The sequence below is a fragment of the Mercenaria mercenaria genome, chromosome 16 (genome assembly GCF_021730395.1).
Source record: "Mercenaria mercenaria strain notata chromosome 16, MADL_Memer_1, whole genome shotgun sequence".
Taxonomy (NCBI): Eukaryota; Metazoa; Mollusca; class Bivalvia; order Venerida; family Veneridae; genus Mercenaria; species Mercenaria mercenaria.
Window position 1 is genome coordinate 51,396,306 of NC_069376.1, and position 23,503 is coordinate 51,419,808.

Sequence of the window (23,503 nt, forward strand, 5' to 3'; positions counted from 1 at the left end):
GCTTTATTGTTTGTCTTGATATTGACTTTGTTTTTTTACTTTTGGAAATACTTAAATTTATTTTTTTTGGGGGAGGAAGCCCAAAACGGATCAAAGTATATATTTTTTAAGTAAAAAACCCAATGTTTTCCCGGACAACAGAGTCGTCCAAATTTTTTAAAATTTCCACATTCAACCTTTTCTTTTAATTTTTAATAAATTATTTCATAAATACACCCCTAAATTTTTTAATTTTTAATTGGGTTTTTACCCATTGTTAAATTTTAAAAGTTGATTTTGGGTTTTGTTTTAAATTTTATTTTTTTTTTACTTAGGAAATTCGTCTGAAGGTCTCCTTGAGAATCAACTGTAGCCCTTTTCCCACTTAACAAAGATGTAATAAAAAGGTTTTCCCAGACTGCAGCCAACAAACCTAAAAACCCCCCGTTTTGTTTTTTTTTTTGGTTTTAAATTTTTTAACCCTCCAGATCCTCTAGTTGCTTTCTTTGATTGGTGAAAGATAGGGTGATATCATATTTCCTTATCATTGCTACTGAAATCAACCATTTCCCCAAGTTTTTTACTAACCCCAGTAGGCTAGCCGGACAAAGCACCAATGCCAAAAGGGGGCAATATTTTTGGAGCATTTTGCTGCCTTGGAAAAAATTTTTTTTTTTCCTAAAAAACCCAGCAAAAAGCCCCAAAAAAAATCCCCCAAATTTTGACCTTGACGGGACATTTTTTTTTTAAAATTGTAATTTTCAATCCCTTTTTATTTCAACGCTTTTTTTAATTTTATTAATTTGTGTTTTTTTTTAAAAGTAAAGGAAGTTTCCCTGTAATTGTTTATGTTTTAATCAAAAGTATTGGGAATTTTTTGTTGTAGGGTCGGCTAAATTTTCTTTTTTTCCATCTGTAAGGTTAATTTTAATTTAATATAATTTGATGACATTTTAAAATTTTATTTATTTTTAAATTTTATTTATTTTTTTTAAAAAAATAACAAGTTCATTTCCAAAAGTATTTTTTTAACTTTTCCCAAAATAATACAATTCGTAAACACGAATATTACTGCTGGTGGAAATTTAAATTTTGCTTTAAGTAATGTGTTAGGGTCATTTGTAGTTACTTCCTTTTTTATTCCAAGTTAAAAGAATAAACCAAAAAATTTATAAAATTTTTCATTTAAGAGATTCCCGGTTTTTTTTTATTTTGTTTTTAATAATAAATTTAAATTTCATCATAATATTCTTGAATATGTGTATTCTGTTCTGGAAAAAAAAAACCATTACCAACTTCAAGACGACAGGAGCCAAAGGCAATTTTTTTATTTGCGCATTAACTTAAATGTATCTAATAAATGGGGTTATGGTTTTTTGAATTTTTTGGGAGGCCTTGTAAATAAACAAATAAAGTTTTGGTTTTGTACACCCCGGTTATTCTAAGGTTTTAATTTTTTGTTGTGTATCACTTGATTGCATCACATTTCCCAAGGATGACCATTTGCTTTTTAAAAAATTTCAGTAGAATTGATCAAAAAAAAATTCATTGAAAATTAAAAGGGAACCCCTAAATTTTTTTTGTTACAATTACTCACCACATCAGTAGCATTTGCCTAAAAAAAATTTTATCATCACTGTCAGCTGCAGTGTTATTTTAATTTGACTTTGGGGGTAAAATATTAGTTTCAAACCCTGAAAAAATAATAAATTATTTAAAGGATTTAGCTTTTTCCTCTTTTTATCTTGGATTAATTCTTTCTAATAGCGAAACCCTTTATACCACTTGGTCATTTATTTCAGCAACAGCGTATTTCTAAAAAATAAAAAACATTTTTTCCAGTTGTTTTCTAATCCTCAGATAGTTTCAACCAACTCTTACATTTATTACTTTTTATAAATTATTACAATCATTTAAAAATTTTTTTCCTTTTTTTTTAACCATAACTGATCAAAATGAAGCTGCATTATTAAATTTAAAAAAATTTGATTACTCTCCACCACACCAAATTATTACATTAGCAAGTTTTTTTTACTTTAAAACTTCTTCAAAATAACATTAAACCCAAACAAAAAAAAAAATTCTTCATTAATTGAAAGTGATATCCGTTTTTTTTTTTTTTTTAACATTATTTCCCAGGACAGATATTAAACTTTTTCTAATTGAAAAGGAGTTAATTCATCTTTCGCAAATTCTTTTGTTCTAAACAGATATATTTATATTTTTATTTTTTTATTCTATTTTTATTTTAGTTTTTTATTTTATTTTTATAAATTTAAAGTTAATACGTTTTTGTTGAGCTGAAGTTCCAGCACGAGCTAAAGTCCCCCGATCCTGACAAAATTCCCATTTATTCTATAGAATTCCCCTAAATTATTTTTTTATTATTTTTCTTTTCTTGTAATTTTTGGCAATTAAATTTCCAACTGCTGGACAGGTTTCTTTTTAAGTTTTTTTAACAAATTTTTGCTGCAGTTTAAATTTCCAACTTCTGTTTCCAAAAACCTTTTTTTTTCCACTTTCAAGTGCTGCTTTTCCCCGTTTCCCAAAACTTTTTTTTTCCCGCGGCTAATTGAAGATGCAACTCCGCTTGAAAGCAATTTCGTTAAATGTCATAGATACTGTTCCTTATGATTTTTTCTCCCGTGGAGCATCAAAAAAAATAAATTCCCTTTTTTTTTATCAAAACTTTTTTTTTTACTTATAAAACTAAAATTTTTTAAAAAAAGTTTTAAAAAATAAAATTTTTAAATTTAAATTTTTTTTAAAATTAGGTAAAAATTGTTTCAACCCCATTAAAATTAATTATTCACCAAATACATGTTTTTTATTCTAATTGAATTTTTTAATAATTTATTTAATTTTAGAATATCCAACTCTTTGTGGTTTTTTTGTAATTTATAAGCTCTTTTAAAACTGCAGTATTAAAGCTAGATAATATCCTGAAATACCATCAAAAAGTAAAATTTTCAATAAGATCACAAGAATGTAATTGATCCACAGAGTTAGTTTTTTTGGTGTTTTAGTTCCCCCTTCAGTTTTTTTCTAATTTTTTTTTCTCAAATCCAAGCAATGAAAGAAAATTTGATATTTTCCCAAAACCAACTTAAAAATTTTCTGTAATTGAAATCAAAAATTTTAAAAATACTTTAAAACAAAATTTTAAACTTTTTGGGGCAAATTTTTGATTTATCAAATCCTAAACACCATTATTTTTTAATGTTTTCCCCAAAAAAATTATTAAATCTGTGTAAAATGTAAAAAACCATTTGTAAATATATATCTTTTTCCTTCTTTACCATTATGTAACGAATTCTTTTATTGTCTATTCATCATAATATTATGCCAAGAGTAGGGCAAAGTGTTAATACTATCCAAACCAAAACTAATTTAAAATTTTTTCTAAAATTTGAACGACTAAATCTGATTGTAAAATCACTCGGTTTATTTTTTTATCTTTAAAAATGTTTCAGAAAATTCTATTTTTTTTTTCCATTTATATAATTATCAAACATATCTTTTTAAATTAAAATCTAAATTCAAGAAAAAAAATTTTTTAAACATTTCATGTTGTTCTGGTAAAAGAGAATTTTTTTAATAGTTCTCTTATTTAATACCTTTATTTTTTGTTCTTTTATTATTATTTCCACATTAATTGAAAAAACAAAATTTAATCCAAGTCTTAACCAATTCTTTTGGTTTTATGGGCAAACGTCATAACCTTGTCCCCTAATTTCTTTTTTTAAATTTTATAGATCTTTTATTGAAGTAATCCGACTTTTCGTTAATTCTTTTTAAAATTTTTTTGAAGAATTGAATGTTTTTTTATTGTTATATCTTTTTTTAATCAAATCAATTAAATCACACTACTTTAGTGTTAATTCTTCTTTTCCCCGTTATTCTATCCCTTTGCAATTAATTTTTTTGCCTAAATTATTTGTTAATAATTAAATTACCATATTTCCATTTGGTGAAACTTTTATGGGTTATGAGTTTTATTCCTTGTTTCCCCTAAATATAGGAGCTAATTAAAAGTATTTATCAACCGTTTTTTGTACTTTACCAGTTTTGTTTTGTTTATGTTTTAATTCTTTTTTTATTTTTCGTTTTTATGGACTTTTGATCTTGATTTCTAGCATCAACCGTTTAGCTTCACCAAAATCGTGTAAATTTCCCATTTATTTTGGCGGGCCATATATTTTATTTGGATTAAATTTATTGCATAAAAAATCAAACATTTCAGACGGTTTGGGTATCCATATTCTTTTAAAACATCATATCCAAACCCGCATTCAAATCTATTTATGTATTTTTTCCCCCCATTTTTCAATTTCCCCCCACAGGTCTTTATCTTCAGGAACTCGTAATTGGTTTGTTCTTGAATGTGTGGTACACCCCGGTATGTTTGTATGTCTTTCATTTTATCACCCAATAACGTAATTGTTTTTATTCCAGTAAGCTTTTAAATGACTTGATAATTGTTCTTTTTTTACTTTCTATTTTTTCAGTAATTGGGTTTTTAAATTTCAGTTAAAACCCGATTTGTAGCTTTTTTATTTTTTCTTCCCTTTTTTCTTTTCAAAAATTTTTCATCTTTTTCCCAACTAATTTTTTTTTTATTATCTTTCTTTAAGTTTGATTGCTTTATATAAAAAATGTAAATAATGTAAAATATGTAAAAAAATTAAGTATTGTAAAAAAATTTAAAATTTTTATAAATGGAAATTCCAAATTTTGATACAAAAAAAGTAACCAAAACTTTTAAACAATTTTTATCCCTTTTTTGCCAGATTCAGTTTTTTGAATGTTAAATGTGGATCGCAGGATCTGGAAAAACAAATCATTAAAGCAATACTTTGAAAACCCCTTTATATTATGATAAATTATACTTATTCAAAAACCTAGAAAAAATCTAAATACAAGATTTAATTAACAACTAAAACCCAAAATTTCAAAAAAAATTAAATTAGACCAAAAGAAATACTTTAATATTTAGTGATCCCGACCAAATTGAAACCCTTTTGAAACCCTTTAATCAGAAAAAAAAAAGTAGTAAATTTTTTATGATTTTTTTATGGAAGAAAAAAGGTTCAAAATGAAATAAAAATATTTAAATTCAAAACGCCCCAAAAACTGTTGTGTTATTTATTTAAGCACTTAAATAAAACACCAAAGGATATCGGATTAACTGTTCCCATTTTATTTTATTTTAAAGTCCGGGTAAAATGGAAAATAAAGGATTTGTGTGAACAAAATATAGATCGTGATACTTTTCTAATCAACAAAAAAAAAATAGATTTCTATTATTGACAAACCCAAAGGAAGTTTTTTTTAAAAAAAAAATTTTTCGGTAATATAAATTTAATTTAAGGGGGTTTTTTAAGACGTAAAAAAATAAATGAACCTTACAGTAAAGTAAAGTTAAATTTGAATTGATTTAAGTGATTATGCTACTAAAAAGCAAAACAAAAACTTTAAAAAGGGGAAAGGAAACGATCTTCACAGAAATAGGGAAATTTATAACCAATGAATAGACATTAGATAGGGGGGTAAAAAATAATCAAACCTAGGAAATCCAGATAAACCCAAAGATGCAGTTCCAAGACGGTTTGTGTAAAAAAAAATTCAAAGTGTAATAAGACTATAAACTTGAAGACATCAAAAGTATAAAACAAAAAACTAAAGAAGAAGTAAAGAATATTGAAGAATTAACAAAAATTTTAAAAAGAATTCATTTTTTTTAATCATTACAGGTAAAATTTAAAAAAAATGAAAATGGTTGATTCTATTAAAGAACTTTAAAAGAAAAACGATTTGACAGATGACAACAAAAGAAGTTTTTTGAGTTAATTTAAAAATTTTATTTTACCCCAAATTTTAAGAATTTAAAAAATAGTATGATTAAAAATGAAGAATAAAAGACAAAATTATTTAAGCTGAGAAAAAATTCAAAATATTATCATTTTGAAATCAAAAGAAATAAAAAACTAAATACTGAAATGAAAAAAACAAAAGATTTATTAAATTAATTTTTAAAAAAACTTGCAGAATATAAATCTGTTTGGGAAAAGGCAGCTTTAAAGGGTGGAAAACATGACACGCTTAGATAACCTTAAAAAAAAATTAATTCTAAAAATAATACTTTTAAAAAAACAAAATTTGAAAATTGGGTTGTTTGTTTTACAAACCCTCATAATTTAAAAATGCAGACTAAATAATATTACAAAAAAAATTTCAAGATGATTTAAAGAATTTAATGCAAAGTTGAAGAACTAAAAAGAATGATTTGTATTGAAAAACATTAAAAACAAGGGGGAGTTAATTACTGCAATACTGAAGCAAAAAAAATTAAAAAACAGCTAGAAAATTTTAGAAAACAACTTGTAAAAAATGATTTTAATGTCCCTGCACATCACAAATAAAGACGAAGAGTTAAGTAAAATTTTAAAAGGTTTAAATTTCAAAAAGATAAATGAAATTTTAAAAATAAATTTTAAAGTAAATTTTTAAAGAAAAAATTAAAAAAAAAAATAAATGATTTTGGGCTCTGATTGAAAATCAGCTAAACAAGGGAACAATCACTGCTAATCCAATAATACTGAAACAAAGCAATAAACCCCTAATGTCCCAGAAAACCACTAATACCCAAGAAATTCAAAAGTAAAAATTTTTCTTAAAACAAAAACACAATTGTAAAAAGAAAACGTTGAAACACTGCTTCTGAAGTTGCCACAACAAAAAACTTTTGGTTTTTTGGGAAAAAATTCTTCAACTTTAAAAAAAAAAGACAGGGAAAAAAAGAAGAAAGGCAGAGGGAAATGGGGCAGAATGTTTCTCTTTTAATACATAAAAAACACTTTTATGATTATGTTAAAATAAAAAGTTTTTAAACCCTCGGGGCCGGAATATTCAACATATGAAAAAATTACCGTCGAACTATTTAAATGCATTTAAATTTAACCGGAATTATTGTAGATTATGAAGATTTTTTTAAAAAACAAAACCCAAAAAAAAATTATTTGCACAAGATGTGGTTTTTTATGGTGTGTTTAAAGTTAAAAAATCCGGAATGTAATTAATAGAATTAAAATTTAAAAAAGGGGGCCAGGCCCCTAGGTGAACCAAATAAACCCATTTAAAAACCCAAAAACCCCTTTTTTTATTTTTTAAAGGGAATGCGAATATCATAAATTCTTGGTATAATGTGTATTGATAAAGTAAATATAAAGCTGAGGGCTTTGGGCACTGTCAGTTAATTTCTATGAAAGAAAAAAATTAAAATTTTTCTAAAACAAGGGACAGTGATTTATATTCCCTATGACTTTTGGCATCTACGAAGTAACATTTTCGCTTTTGGGGATAGTTACATCAAATTCTATAATCGGAAACCAAAAAGGACAGTGATTGATTATATAAATGGGGGGTTTAAATTAATAACATACAATATCAAGACAAACAACACTTTTGTGGTTTTTATTGTTATTTTTCATTTAAAAGTTTCAAAATGGATAAACATTTTTGATTTATTGTTAAAACACTGAGAGTAAACAAATTTAAAAAATAATAAAAAAATTTAATCAGCATATGCCTAGCCTTACTCAAAAGGTTGAGTAATTTCTTGTTTTAAATTTAAAACTTGTAAATTTGTTTAAAATTGTTAAAAAATCAAAAGCCCTGTTCCCGTACATTTATTTTTAAAACCCCCCCCGTGAAATTTTAAAAACCCACCCCACGCGGGGGGAACCATTAATCTTTTTTAAAAAGATCATCGTGGGTCAAACCGTTTTTCCAAATCATCCCGCCCCCGGGGCAGCCAAAAACACCCCCCCATTTTCTTCCTCCCCCCAAACCTTCGAAACTAAGAAAAAACGTAAGGCAATTCAGGCTATTACAACTTTTACGGGAAAAATTCTTTAAAAGTGCCCCAACCTCAATGCAAACAGAGGCTGTCCTTAAAAACAAGGGATCCAGTACACAAACATACGCAACTACCCCTTAAAAAGACAAGGCTCAGTTACCCCGACTAACAAAAACAAAACTCGTTTCCAAGATAAAAAGTTGAAAAAATTTTATTAATGTATTTCTTTATTATAAAGTGTTTTGGTTTGAAATTTCATAATTTTATTTTTATGTGTTATAAAAAATTCAATTATTTTTGTTTTAAATAAAAAAATCCTAAAGTTTTTTTTTTCCCAATTTAATTAAAATAATTTGTATGAATTTCAATTATCAAAGGGAATATTAAGTTTTTTAAAAAAAAAAAGGGGGTAGATTTTTTAAATAACCAACCTTATTATATTTGTTTAAATTTTGCATTGGTTTCCCCGTCTGTTTATTTTTTTGTTGTTAATTTTGATTTTTGGTTTCCCCGGGCTGTTTATTTTTTTGTTTGAAATTTTTTTTGTTTCGGATAATTATTAATGTATTTTTTTGGGATTGTGTACTTTGTGTCCCTTTTTAAGTCTTTAACGTTTTTTATCTATGTAGAAGGATTACAAAAAAAGGAAGTAAAAGAGTTATTTTAAAAAGAAAATAAATGGGTCTAAATTCAACCACATTATTTTTACTTCCTGATTTAAATTTTGGCCAAAATTTTTCTACATTTTGTATCTCGGTGTGTGTTTAAAGTTTTTAAGTGGAAACATTTTTAAAAAAAGACTAGTTTTTTCATTTTAAAAACATCTTTAATTAAATCATCTTTTGTTTAAAACGAGGTTTTTTTTTTGGTTTTAAAACCCGTGGATTTTAAATTGGGCCGGCAGGGCGGGTTTGGACCCAAAGGGGTTTAAAAAGGGCAAAAGGGGGGAGATTACTTCGCACAAAAAATTACTTTCTACTTTTTAAAAAATAAAGAGTTCGTTAGAAACTGGCACCTCAACACTAAGAGACACGTCGTTTTTGGGTTTAACGAGCAATTTTCCCCAGGCAGGAAGAAAAAGCAAACCCCTGACAAATCGCAAAAGAAAAGCGAAAAGATAAAAATAACAAAGTGCGACTTGTGAAAGACAAACTTTACATTAACAATACCGAGTACATTCCATCAGAAAAGGAGAAAAACGATATTTTGTTTAAAAAAAAAGTGTGAACAGTCAATTACAAAAGTATAACATGGGTGAAAATCAACAACATCGCCGAAGGCGCACAGGTAGTACAAACAATCGCCAAAACAGTAGGGAACGTACAAATTACGACACAAATGATCAAAACAAATGGTCAAGAGTATTCACACGTAGTACAGGGAAAGGAAACATTGAAAATGATTATACAGAGACATTACAATTACACAACAGATATAGCACTTTACAAAACGCAACACCACAAGACAAAAGAGGAACTCTAGCTGGTAAAAAGAAAGCAACGTTTAGACAATGAACAAACATACAAAAAACAGCATTTCGACATGCGTGGAAATGTAATCAATTACATGTCAGAACAGACGGAAACAATTGACTTAACGAACGCGGAAGAGAACATGGAAACAAGCATTTATTGTGCAAAAACTGTCTGCTCGCAGACACCCCCTCCGGCAGATAGCGTTATGGCACCTTCCACGCCAGTGACTGTTCATTTGCCGCTTCCCCCCTCGGTCCCAGTTGCTACGCCAATGCAACAAATTATACAGACTGAAGGAGATCAGCGATCAATGCCCGAGGAAGGCGTGAAACAGCAAGATTAACGGTTTTCGGAAAACGTCTACGATTACTCTAACAATAGAGATGACAATAACAGTTTTATACATGATAGTGGTCATGAAAGCGATCTAAAAATACTATCTCTAAATGTAGGTGGTATAAGATCGAAATTGATTTGTCCTGAATTTATTTCATATATATATCTACCTTCGATGTAATTGGTCTGCAAGAATCAAAAACTGATGACACAGATATTATTTGTATTCCTGGGTATTCTGTGCACATGTTCAATAGAGAAAAAATGTCTCGCTACCGTTCGGGAGGAATGATTTTGTTGGTTAAAGATCATCTTTCACCGTACATTAAGATTGATAATAACAGCCAGAGTAATTTAATCAAATTTTTTACCATATCGCATGCAATATATGGAAATGTTAATGGCAATTATAGTGAAGATTTAAAATGTGGCATTTTATATGTTCCACCTGTTGGGTCGAGATATTCTCATGTAGACCCTTTTTTTTGAGATACAACAAGAAATTCTTAGGAATTGCGCTGGTAGCAAGCATATACTTTTGTTTGGAGATTGCAATGCACGATGTGGCAATTTGACTGATTACATACGTATAGATGAACATATTTTAGACATGTTTGATCTAGAAACTATACATAATGAAGAAACAAATGTGTTTATGAACTTTGAACTGTATGATGTACCGCTATATAGACAAAATATTGACCAGACTGTAAATTATTATGGTAATAATTTGATAGAACTATGTAAAAATAACGATATGTTTATATTGAACGGTAGAATCGGAAATGACTATTGTAATCCTATGTTAATCTGTAAAAATTCAAGTACTGTTGACTATTTTTTGTCAACATCTTTTGTTTTTGAAAATATTATCGATTTTCAAGTTGAAAGTTTTTGTAATTTATACTCGGATGTTCACTGTCCTGTATATGTTACTCTGAAAACTAAATTATGCGAGCAGAAACTAGTATCTAAAACCTCTGCTAAACAATGCCAAACTATACTCTGGGACCAGAAAACAGATCACAAATTTCTTGAAAATTTGGATATTGTAAAGATTTCTGAGATAGAAACTAAAATCGATAGAATGATGGACGAACACGATATATCACAAGTTAGAATAGACGACGTTTTATCCGATATTGCATTACTGTTTAATACATGTTCGGAAATTTCTTTTGGTAAAAGAAATGTAACAGTGCAACAACATAATAGAAATAATGCAAACAAATTCTGGTTCGATAGAAATTGTGAAAAAATGAGAAATGTATATCACAAAACAAGAAAGATGTATAATAAATATAAAACGCAATATTATCAAGATATTTTAAAAAATGTAAGTAAACAATATAAAGGAACATTACGTAAAGCATACACATATCACAACACGACTAAAGTTGAGAAACTTAGAAAATTGAAAACTAGCAATCCAAGGCAATATTGGAACATCATAAATACTAATAAACCGCAGACAAATACAATGGCTTCACTCCAAGATTTTTATGATTTCTTTAAAAATATTAATGATACTATACCAGACTGTACTGACTCAGATCCTTTGCAAAGACCGTTAGACAATGAAGTTCATAACGAGGAGTTAAACGTTCCAATAACAGTTTCAGAAATAACCACTGTTATTAGAAGCTTAAAAAATAATAAGTCACCTGGTATTGACTCAGTAGTAAATGAGCAAATAAAGAAGTCTCTTACTCTAATGATGCCCATCTATACAAAATTATTTAATATTATTTTTGATAGTGGTATAATACCCGAAAGTTGGACAATAGGATCAATAAAACCCATCTATAAAAGTAAAGGAGACCCAAAGTTACCAGAAAACTATCGTCCGATTTCATTACTTAGCTGTCTTGGAAAACTTTTTACCTGTATTATAAATAATAGATTAAATAAATATGCAGAAAGTAGAAACTTGATATCAGAAACTCAGGCTGGGTTCAGAAAAAAATTTTCCACCGTGGATAACATATTTATATTAAAAAGTTTTATTGATATTGTACAATCTGATAAGAAAAAATTATACTGTTGTTTCATAGATTTTAGGCAGGCCTTTGATTCTGTATGGCGCACTGGTTTGTGGATGAAACTGAAAAACGAAAACATAAATGGAAAATGTTTTAACTTAATTTACAATTTGTACCAAAATATAAAATCAAAAGTGATAACTTCGGAAGGATCATGCCTCGTTGGGGTACGACAAGGTGAAAATTTATCGCCTTTTTTATTTTCTATTTTTCTTAACGATCTAGAGCTATTTTTAGATGAAAAAAATGTTAAAGGAGTTTCAAAACATTATTTTGTTCATGGTGCACGTACGTTTTTAAAAGTGTTTTTACTCCTCTATGCAGACGACACAATTATACTTAGTGATAGTGAACAGGACTTACAGCACGCATTAGATATATTTAAAGAATATTGTGATCAATGGAAGTTAAATATAAATATAAATAAAACAAAAATTATGGTTTTTAGTAAAGGCAAAACAAAACATAACATTAAATTCAAAATCGGTAATAGTGACTTGGAGGTCGTCTCAGAATACAAATACCTTGGGCTATACTTTTTTAAATCGGGAAGTTTTTACAAAACAAAGCAAAAAATAGCAGAACAAGGTAATAAGGCAATGTTTGCATTGTTAAGGAAAATTAAAACCCTATCATTACCATACGACTTGCAAATTGAGCTTTTTGAAAAAACAGTTAAACCGGTATTACTTTATGGAAGTGAAATTTGGGGATTTGGCAACATGGAAATATTAGAAAAAGTACAACTTAAATTTTATAAATATATTTTTAACTTAAAAAAGTCAACGCCCTCTTACATGATTTATGGGGAACTAGGAATAACACCATTAGAAGTTGACATAAAAAACAGAGTCATTGCTTACTGGTCACGTGTAATCGAAACATTGATAGTGATAAAACTACTAGATTAGCATCAAAAATATATTCCATGGTCTATACACTTCATTCAGATAATTATTTAAAATCACAATGGCTAGAAAACATTAAGCAATACTTATGTCACCTAGGATTCTCCGGTATTTGGTATAGCCAAAGCTTTATAAATAGCAGGTGGCTAATAAAGTCCACTGGTCAAAAGTTAAGAGACACGTTTATACAAAAATGGATGTCAGATATAAATAATACTTCTGCATCTAATATTTATAAATACTTAAAAACAGAATTTAAACAGAGTGCATATATTAACAAGCTTCCCACACATTTAGGTCAACGAATAATGGCATTTATGACTCGAAACCACAATTTACCAATTGAAACAGGTCGTTGGAGTAATATACCCTCAAATGATAGAAAATGTACAGTTTGCAATGATTTAGGTGATGAATATCATTTCTTCCTTGTATGTCCATTATTTAAAACAGAAAGAAAACAGTTAATATATAGAAATATTTATACTAGACCTAACATGATAAAATTTATAGAACTACTTACGTCGCATAACTCCATAAAACTTAAAAAAGCTAGTTTATTTTGCAACATTATTATAAAGCATTTCAAAAAGGCTAATTAGCTAATCAATGTATGCAACCAATTTAACAGTAGTTACTTTATACTACTGACTCTATTTAGGTCCACTTATTTCACCAAGTGCCAATCTAAGTACTCATGCCATTTAAAATACGTCAAGTTATATATGTCCCAATTACTACAGCTTAAAAGTGTACATGTATAGTTACAAAAGACTGATGAAAGTAAACTCTTTAAGTGTCCAAATGCAAATACAGATCATTTGATATATTTGAAAAAATTGATACGCCTCAATTTCTATTATTGATAGTTTATCTTGTTTTGTTTGTTTGTTTATTTGTCTTTTTTTCTGTGTTTGTTTGTTATCTGTGTTTGTTTAAAACTTTTGACATGTATATTCATATATACATGTATTTGTAATGTGTAGTATATTGTTTTTGTACATAACCATATAAATCTGTAAATTTTGTATATAGAGTAAACTTAAATTTGACGCCTTTTGCAGGTCTAATTTCATTTTCGCTTTCGGTATTAGGCTTGCCTTTTCATTAAGGTGTTAAATAAATGACATCTCTCTCCATTAAAAGTTCACAATATATTCCATATTTAAAACTCTACAGTTTCTAACCATTAATCAGTATTGTGAAAAACACAAACTGTTATAAAAACTCATCTGATGTTTCCTTTAATCATATTTATAAAAGTAATTTTCACTGATACTGTTCTCTTGCAACATGTTTTCTTTAATCATACTTATTACAGTAATTTTCATTGCTACTGTTCTCCAGTAACTGTTATACATGTAGTTTAAAATTTTCATTTATTACTCATTATACGTGTATTATCGAATTAGAGATAAAAAAATTATGGAAGACAATAACAATGGCCGTTTTCCAATGTGTCACTGTTTGTTAAATGTATGTATTTGTATATATTATATGCTGTTAATGCTGCCCACATAAGTGGGACTTAACATTTGCTTGAATAAACTTGAAACTTGAAACTAAAATAAATCAGCTTGAAATGGATAATTAACGAATCGTCCATATTCAAATCTGCTCATTTAGAAATTTGTTTTGTTCATATTGTAAATAGTCTTTGAAAAGTATGGGCTTTACCCCTCTTTATTCAAATTCAGTAAAGTTGCATTATATTGATTTGCGTATATGTATATAGTATGTTTGCACAAATAGCTTTATTGTCGATTTGAAAGCGATTTTAAAGTAAGATAATTTATAACAAGACCAAATGATCAAATGATAACAGAGATGTTTGTCCAAACATGAATTTTCATAAAATATTTTTTTTTACAATTTAGGTCTATGATCTGTCTCTATATATAGCTAAAATTCATAATTTTGAATATTTATGCAGCTGTTATAGATAACATTTCAAAGATAGACGGGTAATAGTTTCGGTTTTCTAGTAATTTCCGGTCATATTATTTTTTTGTGTTAATATTTTCTTTCCATAGATATGTTTTGAGTTTTTCTTGTCTACATGAAAAAGCTTAGAAATGTATATAATTTTATCTAGATTTAGGGTTCATTACGACATGTCAATTAACAATTTGATTACACGATCTCTTTAAAAGATAAAAATAAAATACGTGTCTATTGAATAATATCGCTTTCCTTTAAATTATTACATTACTGACATTTTAACGTATTGTAAAGATCACTCGTCATCACAGTTGGAGCGAGAAATTCTAGCATGGTTAGAACATGCTTGTAAGATCACGTGCATGCCGGTACAGTCAGCCGATACATCTTTAATTTGCAAAAAGGAAAGCCCAAAGTGAGCTCCAATCTACTTAAAATAAGCTTATTTGTATCATTTCTAATTTAAGTTAAACATAGACAGCGAAACCATCAACTGCTGCATAATGCGCGACTACATTTGCCTCATACCCGTGTCGAAACGAGGCTGTCGCAAAATCATCAGCTGCTTTATGTCACACCTTTAAGAAAAAACTGTTTTTCTGTAATAGTCTCAATTTCATTTGTATAGTACCAGTAACACATCTGCATGAAAAATACCAAGTTTCAGCTTGATTAAATCAGTTTTCCAGGTTTTATGGCATTTTCAGTAAGGTCCCTGCACCAATTTTCCTTCAAAACTGATGTCGCGACATAATTTTTAACCAGTTCTTCTAGCCAGAGCTGGTTTTTGCCCTATTTCATAAATTTTCACCATAATTTGCAAGCAAATTACACATTAACACTTTGAAATATACCAAATGCCACCTCTGAAAGGTATAGATGGGCATAATTTAGAGTGCAAATTTGCATTTAAAAAAAAAATACCCACAAGACAGTGTAAATGTGATTTTGGGGGTTTTTACCAATTTTTGCAGCAAAATTTCAATGAAATGCTCATTTTTTACCAAAATCTGACCAAACTAGTTCATTTATATCAATATCTGGACAAATCTCAATTTTTGCCCACATTTTCTTATAGGTCACAATAGCCTAAATAGTTTCCCCTATATATTCTATATAAAACTGACCTTTTTCAAAGAGCTACCAAACATAGCTAGACCCATTTCAGAGAACAAATCCTTACCTCATTTTAAAGAGTTATGATAAAACTGATATAAAATGAAGAGAAAAGTAGGGGTCATGTATCTTCTAAGAGAGATTTCTCTGGTCACATTTACTTACTGTAAACTGACATCAAAATCACACTGCTGTGACCTGGAAGTACTACTCACACTAAAATTGAGCTTGACTTCACCAAATACAACCTGCTCTCCCATTTTTCCTACCAAAATGTCAACAATACATCCACAATGAAATTTAAACAAAAACTAGCCTCAATTTAGACCTCTGTTGCCATGCCAAGTGAAAAATTAGTGTTCAAATACCTGGCAGCCATTACGCGACTAGACCAGATGGCTCCCACGCTGGTTCCTTTAGTTTAGTTAAGCCTTAACGCTAAATGTCACAAGAATTTGCACCGCCGTTATATGTCGCAACACCCACGCTAAATGTCGCACTACCTATTCTATTTAGACCTAAGAAGTATACAAACAGTTGACTGGGTTTATTTATTAATTTTATTTCATGTAATAAACTAAAATTTTCAGTAGTAAAATAATCAATATTGATAAATAATCAACAGTTAGGTTCAAGTCGGACGAAGGTCATAGTCACACATTTTTTATAATTTTCTAAGGCAGCAAACCCGACCAAGTAATGATTTATTTTAAACTTAACACGTTATTGTTATACAAAAATGTTCTTTATATTAATACTGGCATACATACAAAAATGGTAGACATTTGAACCGATTCTTACAATAGATTATAATGGTTCTTTTAAAATGGATAATCTTGACAAATAGTTTTCCTTTACAAATATTACAATTCTTAAAGACCCACCACAACCTACTGACCTACTTTTCCCTCCCACATGAACTTCGTAAATATAATTCTGATAATATTGGTATATTAGGCATACAGACACTAAATAGACAAGGCAGTCTGAAAGACAGCTAAATCCCCCGCCACTGTTATGGATAGTGAAAGGGTAAAACCTTTGATTTTAGCTGTGACCTTGACCTTGAACTGACATGGCTGACTCATGAATTCTGCACAACGTCTTGATGAGTTGATCATTTGACCAAAGTTTCATGAAAATCCTTCAAGGGGTTTAGGAGATACAGAGCTGAAACCTTTGACCTTCAGTTGTGACCTTGACCTTGAGTTGACATGGCTGACTCATGAGTTCTTGATGAGGTGATCATTTGACCCAAGTTTGATGAAAATCCTTCAAAGGGTTAAGGAGATACAGAGTGGACACCAAATGGAAGGCTCAAACCTTCGACCCTTAGTTGTGACCTTGACTTTGAGCTGGCATGGTTGACTCAAAATTTCTGCACATCGTTCTGATGAGATAATCATTTGACCCAAGTTTTATAAAATTCCTTCAAGGGGTTTAGGAGATATAGAGCAGACACGAAATGGAAGGCTCAAACCTTTGACCTTCAGTTGTGACCTTGACCTTGAGCCGACATGGCTGACTCATAAGTTCTGCACATCGCCTTGATGAGGTGATCGTTTGACCCAAGTTTGATGAAAATCCTTCAAGGGTTTTAGGAGATATAAAGCGGACACAAAATGGAAGGTTCAAACCTTTGACCCTAAGTTGTGACCTTGACCTTGAGCCGGCATGACTGACTCATGGGTTCTGCACATCGTCTTGATGAGGTGATCATTTGACCCAAGTTTTATAAAATTCCTTCAAACGGTTTAAGAGATATAGAGCGGACACAAAATGGAAGGCTCAAACCTTTGACCTTGAGTTGTGACCTTGACCTTGAGCCGGCATGGCTGACTCATGGGTTCTGCACATCGTCTTGATGAGGTGATCATTTGACCCAAGTTTTATAAAATTCCTTCAAGGGGTTTAGGAGATATAGAGCGGACACAAAACGGCAGGCTCAAACCTTTGACCTTGAGTTGTGACCTTGACCTTGAACCGACAATGCTGACTCATGGGTTCTGCACATCGTTTTGATGAGGTGATCATTTGACCCAAGTTTCATGAAAATCCTTCAAGGGGTTTAGGAGATATGGACCGGACACGATTTTGTTACGGACGGAAGGGCGGAAAGACGGAAGGACGGACGGAAGGACGGACGCAGACCATTCCTATAATCCCTCCGCCACGGCGGGGGATTAAAAAATGTCGCGAAAAAAAAATTGGTAGTCGCATAATGGCGGATACAAATAGTCCTCAGTTTTTTTTGCTCTGTAGAGCCATTTTCCTTATTTTCTTTGCAATTTTTTTGCTAAAATCACATGACAGATCTATGCTTGACATGTAGGTAGCATTTTCATAATGAAATAACAACATGACAAAATTTTTCATGGAAACCTAGTTCATGCACCACCAGTATAATTTGGGGTCTCATTTTTTATCTGATTTTGCAGTTTGTGTGTTTGACTGAAATTATTTTTCTTGCATCAAACATGACCCCCACTTTTCGTCTGATTTTTATTTAGCACTGACAATATTCTTCAAGAAAATGTAGGTTGCAGACATTTAAAATGGGTCCTGATGTGTGCTGCGGCCATTGGAAATAGGTCAGTTTTATATAGAATAAAGAACAACAACTATTTAGTGTGTTATAACCTATAACAGCTACAATACAAGATGATGGGTGAGCAATTTAAGCATTCCCTGAATTAATGTGTTTTCACAACTCCATCTGGAAGTTTTTTTCAGTCAATCTCTTTTCAGTATAATTTTAAAAGCATGGATAAATGGTTGTTTAAACTCAACTAAATGCATCAAATATTGTGCATACTGCTACATTCATTCCATAAAATGTGTAGAAATTAAGGTAGAAGGGTACACTTTCGAATTTTGGCCCCCGTCAATATTTGTTATAAAGAGAACATCGTGATTTTGGATGTCTGTAAATTAAGGTGAGAGATAATGATTATTAATTCTTTAGAAAATTTATACAGCCGATACATGTAAAATTCTGATGTCACTTGGAAAACTAACTGCTGGTAGCTTTGTATGATCAATGAGACACCATTTCGCGGAAAACTTCAATTCACGGAAGGGTTCTGTGCTTGTTGATTGATACTCAGGAACATTTTCGTTATTTTCCGAAAAAACGAGCTGGATGGGCCCCCATTCCATTTATGTCCTGACGTTCAGTAAGGACTATTAAATTAAGAAATGCAATAAAATTGGACAGTGTTCTTGCAGCGGGATCATTGTAGACTGTTCAAAAGGTGCAAAATTGATGATTTTGGCACGCTATTTTTCATGGATGATGTAAACCTTTCGCTTTGATAACTTTCTTTATTCTTGTATGAGAATCCCGATCTTGCCATTAATTAAAAGCACAAAACATGCACGCAATTTATAAAATAGCCACCCAAATTTTGCTCATAGGGGAAGTGCAATATTGCGACGCGCTACATGTAAGACCGTCCGTGCCCAAAATTTTCGCATCTAAGTGTACCTTGCTACCTTAAACACATTGTCTTGGCCTAATATATTTCACTGCCACTGTGACTAAATACATATTTACATATTCAGGGTTAACACATGTTTACATGTAAACTCATGGAAGATTCTGGCACACAATCTGATCACCTTAAAATTAAACAGACAGTTTTTCAGCCTCGTTATTTAATGCAAATTTTTCATTGTGTTTAATAATTACATATCGTTAATCATTATAAATCGGACAGTGTAATAAAAACACGTTTCTCATTTTCTATAGACTGTTTGTAGTTAAAACACGTTCTTTACTCTTGCGGAATGTTCTCAAACCTACCGGTTTCGAGCCGTATAGGGGCTACATCACATCTAAGTTTAGCCAGTGCACTGCCAGCACGATGTAAGCCAGGCATGCGACATTTCACACAAGCGTCTGTCTCATAATTATATTTGCTTAAACATCGACTACGTCCCTAACTTATTACACCCGTTGCCTCTTCTTGCAGTCTGGATATTCAACTCCTGTACCAAACTCTGAATAACATTTTCATTCATTTTACCTTTTGATTTTCCTTTTAACAACGTTTTTATACCACCCTGTCTATACTTTAATTTTTGAACAACTGTGGGAGTCCAGCTTCTATGTTAGCCTGTCAAGTCTGAAACTCCAGTTAGCTTTTACACCTATTGTTACATTGTGAAGTAGACCATCGAAATACTTTGAAATTTGTTCTGTTATTCGACACTGCTCGGAGCCTATACCAATAGTTCAAGACTGTTGATAATTGTTTAACATGTACATTTAGCCATCCAATATCCCCATTCACTGCTACATTCGGCCTATATCGACCAAGTCCTATAAATATATTTGTCGCTCTATTGCTTGTTGCTGTTATACTTGAAAACTGGCGGTCATCCCATATTACTGCTCCATAGCTGATAGTGCTCCAAATATCTGAGTCATACAGTTTTGAGAAACTATTGAATGGCAGACCACAAAAACTTTTACTAGTATACAGATGTTGCAGATTATTTCGTTGTTAGGAGGCATGAACGGTTATTTCAAAATATAACGAGATGACATTCATTTAAAGGTCACTTTTAGCTTGCACTTGCGCAGTCAAAGAAAGTGGTTATATTAAGGTGCCCGTTCACTGCATAGAAATGAAGAACGAAGCAACTACACTTTGTTAAAGTTACACCACACCAGAAGCGAACAGATCAGTTATCCTCATATGTGACAGATCTGGAGTTGTTACATTTATAATCTGATCATAATAAAGTTTTCATCTGTTTTCAGTGGATATCCTTGGTTGTGTTGAAGAGAAACAGCTACGAATACCTAAAGAAATATCTCAAACTTGGTGGCAGGACTCTCCAGACGTCTGACAAACGGCTGTGCAAAATCTTTGCTGAAAAATATCTAAGGTTTAGAAATCATGTAATTTTTAGTAAGATAAGATAAGATAAGTGTATTAGAGTCTCACTTTCCATGATACATATACTATACATCATTGATATATGATACATATACCATACATAATTGAGGAAACCTTTCTTATGGGCCGAGAAATCCAAGATTTTTGTCGGAAATGACCAAACCCAATGAAATTCTTTTTAGTATACGCATAGTAATGCACCATTTCTGTTTAACAAAGTTTTTAAACATGATTTGCTAACTGTTAACAATGTCATGGTGTGTAAAGTTTTTCCTATGTCATGATGTGTAATGTTTTAACAATGTCATGGTGTATAAAGTTTTTCCTATGTCATGCTGTGTAAAGTTTTTCCTGTGTCATGGTTTATAAAGTTTTTAAAATGTCATAATGTCATGGTTTGTAAAGATTTTCCTATGACATGGTTTGTAAAGTTTTAACAAAGGCTTTAATGGTACCATGAATTGCGAGGTGTATTTGTGATGTAACTGGTTGCCGATTAAATGATGTTCTAACAAAGTGATACATGTGACCTTAAACAAAACATTTTAACAAGATCATGACTTTTTACAGTATAACCAAGACTTGACAATACCATGATATATAGCTATATGTCAGATGTTCAATTCACTGGGGCCACGTCCACGTCTTCTCATGTGACACCAGTATCGTTTTGTTTTGTTTTTGTTGTTGTTTTTGGGGTTTTTTTATGTTGGGTTTATTTTTCTTTTTTGGTTTTTATTTTGTGGGGGGAGGGGGTCTACCAAAATTATGTGTATTTCTGAGAATCATAGAATCTTCATTTTATTCCCAGTCACATCAAAAGATGTCCATGCACTACACAAAATAGTTTCATTCATGAACATCATGGATGAATTATCAATGATCAAGCACTCCTGATTTAGCCTGTCTCCGTTCACACTGACCATTTAGATTAAGGAATATCTATCAATTATAAGGTATTCCAGCCAATTGCAATATCACTGCTTTCCAGCTGGCCATTGATTTTTCCAAGGAGCGGACTTGAGTGTTTTAAGTTTAATACGCATGCCCGAGCAAAAATAAATTAGTATACACTACTGCCGTATAATTTGCATAATTTACGAGTTAACTTATTAAACAAGACGCGATATCACCGAGCTGTAAACGGCATAAAAATGAAGAAACGCGGACTTCACATTATATTTACCGTACCTTTAATACATAATTACTTCTATTCATAGAGAAAACACGGTTTATACTTTGTTGAATGCGTGCAAAGACACGTTGATACCCTTGAGCCTTTTAAAGCTGAAGTAAGAATGATCATTTGAATTCGTCCTTAACTGAATGTAGTGTTTTCAAAGGTAAATCAATGTAAAAGTAAATCAAAGGAAGAGATCAGATTTCAAGCAGTTCATTTGAAAACTATAACTCATAAAAATATTTCAAACGTAATTTGATAAAAGAGATAAAAAACATATATGAACACCATGTTGTGTGTTCGTATTTACGCTTAGGGCAACCCATATGGGTGACCTCCAGAAGACTGTTAGTATTTTTTTGTTATAGGATGAATAGTGCAAGACACAGAAAACGTTCCGATTCTGGAAGCTATTACCTAGTTTTTTAATGAGCCAGGTTTAAAGTGATCTTTTCCTTGAGTGATAGTTGTTTTTTAATTGGAGGCTCTGGGGATCGAACTTTTTGTACCTCAGACAGTTTCCTATTAGACAAATGCGTCTTCTCTACCTATCCTAAACACCTTTTCATGATGTTCTCTTTGGTCACAGTTTGGAAACAAATGTCAGTTTCACGCGTAAGAACTACGTATGCCTCGGATACCAGATTGAAATGCTGAATACTCCATTTTCTCCTGGCCTAAAATATTTGCGTTGATTAAACATGTAGTTAACCTTCCAGACTTTCATTCAACTTTACACAAAATCATTAGTTCGTAATTTAGTAACTTTTGTTTTTAATTTACAGGGATGACGGGTGTTTTGTGGCTAGAATGGTGGGAATGAATTCAACAGACATGGTGATCATGGACATGTTGAACGACTTGTTTGCGGAATTCAAGGAGAGACAAAAGCCTTAACATTTAGATGAAGCTGTACATGGTCACGCAATTCCGGAACAGTAGTCGGAGAACCCGAAACGGTGCTAGATTAATTGTAATGTCACGGGACAAGGCCAAATGATAATGCAATTATGCAAATATGCCTTTAAAACATGTCTGATAATTGTATGCATCACTGACTATCTATATTAAAAACATAAATGTATAACATTTATGACTAAATGAACTAAATTATTTTCGGATGCTGCTCTGTAATGAAATTACTTCTAGGAGTACAAATGTGAGAGCAATGCATCCATTGGTTAGAATGTATAAAATAATGTAATTTTAAATCATTAAATGGTATTGTCTTCGCCTCATTTTGTACTAGGTAAACTCACAGTTCAAGTGTTTGAAGTGCAAAAAAAATGAATCAATCTTTTTTTCATTTTGTTGATCGTATTTATAACTGTCACTTGTCTTCACGTGTATAATGATATAACTGACCTACGACGAATTCTTTTGAAATGTTTATTTTGTGTTTCACATATTCTCTTACTCCTTGTGAATATTTTTACATTTGTTGAATATAAAGCCGACAATTAGACTGTTGTGTCATTTTGTGCAAGTACGCATGTATTTCCGTTTTTAGCTAACCTGTCACGTAGTGACAAGGTGAGCTTTTGTGGTCGTCCGTCCGTCCGTCCGTCGTCCGTCCACAATTTCTTGTGAACACGATAGCGACCACATGTTGCAACCGATTTTAATCGCTCTTGCACAAAACTTGTTTTGGTATAATATCTCGGTTCCTGTCGAAAAATGGCCAGATACCGTCATGGGTTCTAAAGTTTTTGGCTCGTAAACACGATAGAGACCACGTTTTGCAACCGACTTTAATTAAAC

At 30.8% G+C, this 23,503-nt stretch overlaps 1 protein-coding gene across 1 annotated transcript in view; it reads left to right on the plus strand.

Annotated features, from left to right (window-relative positions):
* Positions 1-23,207, plus strand: part of LOC123540712 (innexin unc-9-like) — a 39,716-nt gene extending 16,509 nt beyond the window's left edge. The window contains exons 5-6 of the mRNA XM_045325956.2: positions 20,424-20,551; positions 22,528-23,207. Of these exons, the coding sequence (XP_045181891.2) occupies positions 20,424-20,551; positions 22,528-22,639 (240 nt within the window). The 3' untranslated portion in view covers positions 22,640-23,207. The remainder of the gene's footprint in view (positions 1-20,423; positions 20,552-22,527) is intronic.
* Positions 23,208-23,503: the final 296 nt, after the last annotated feature.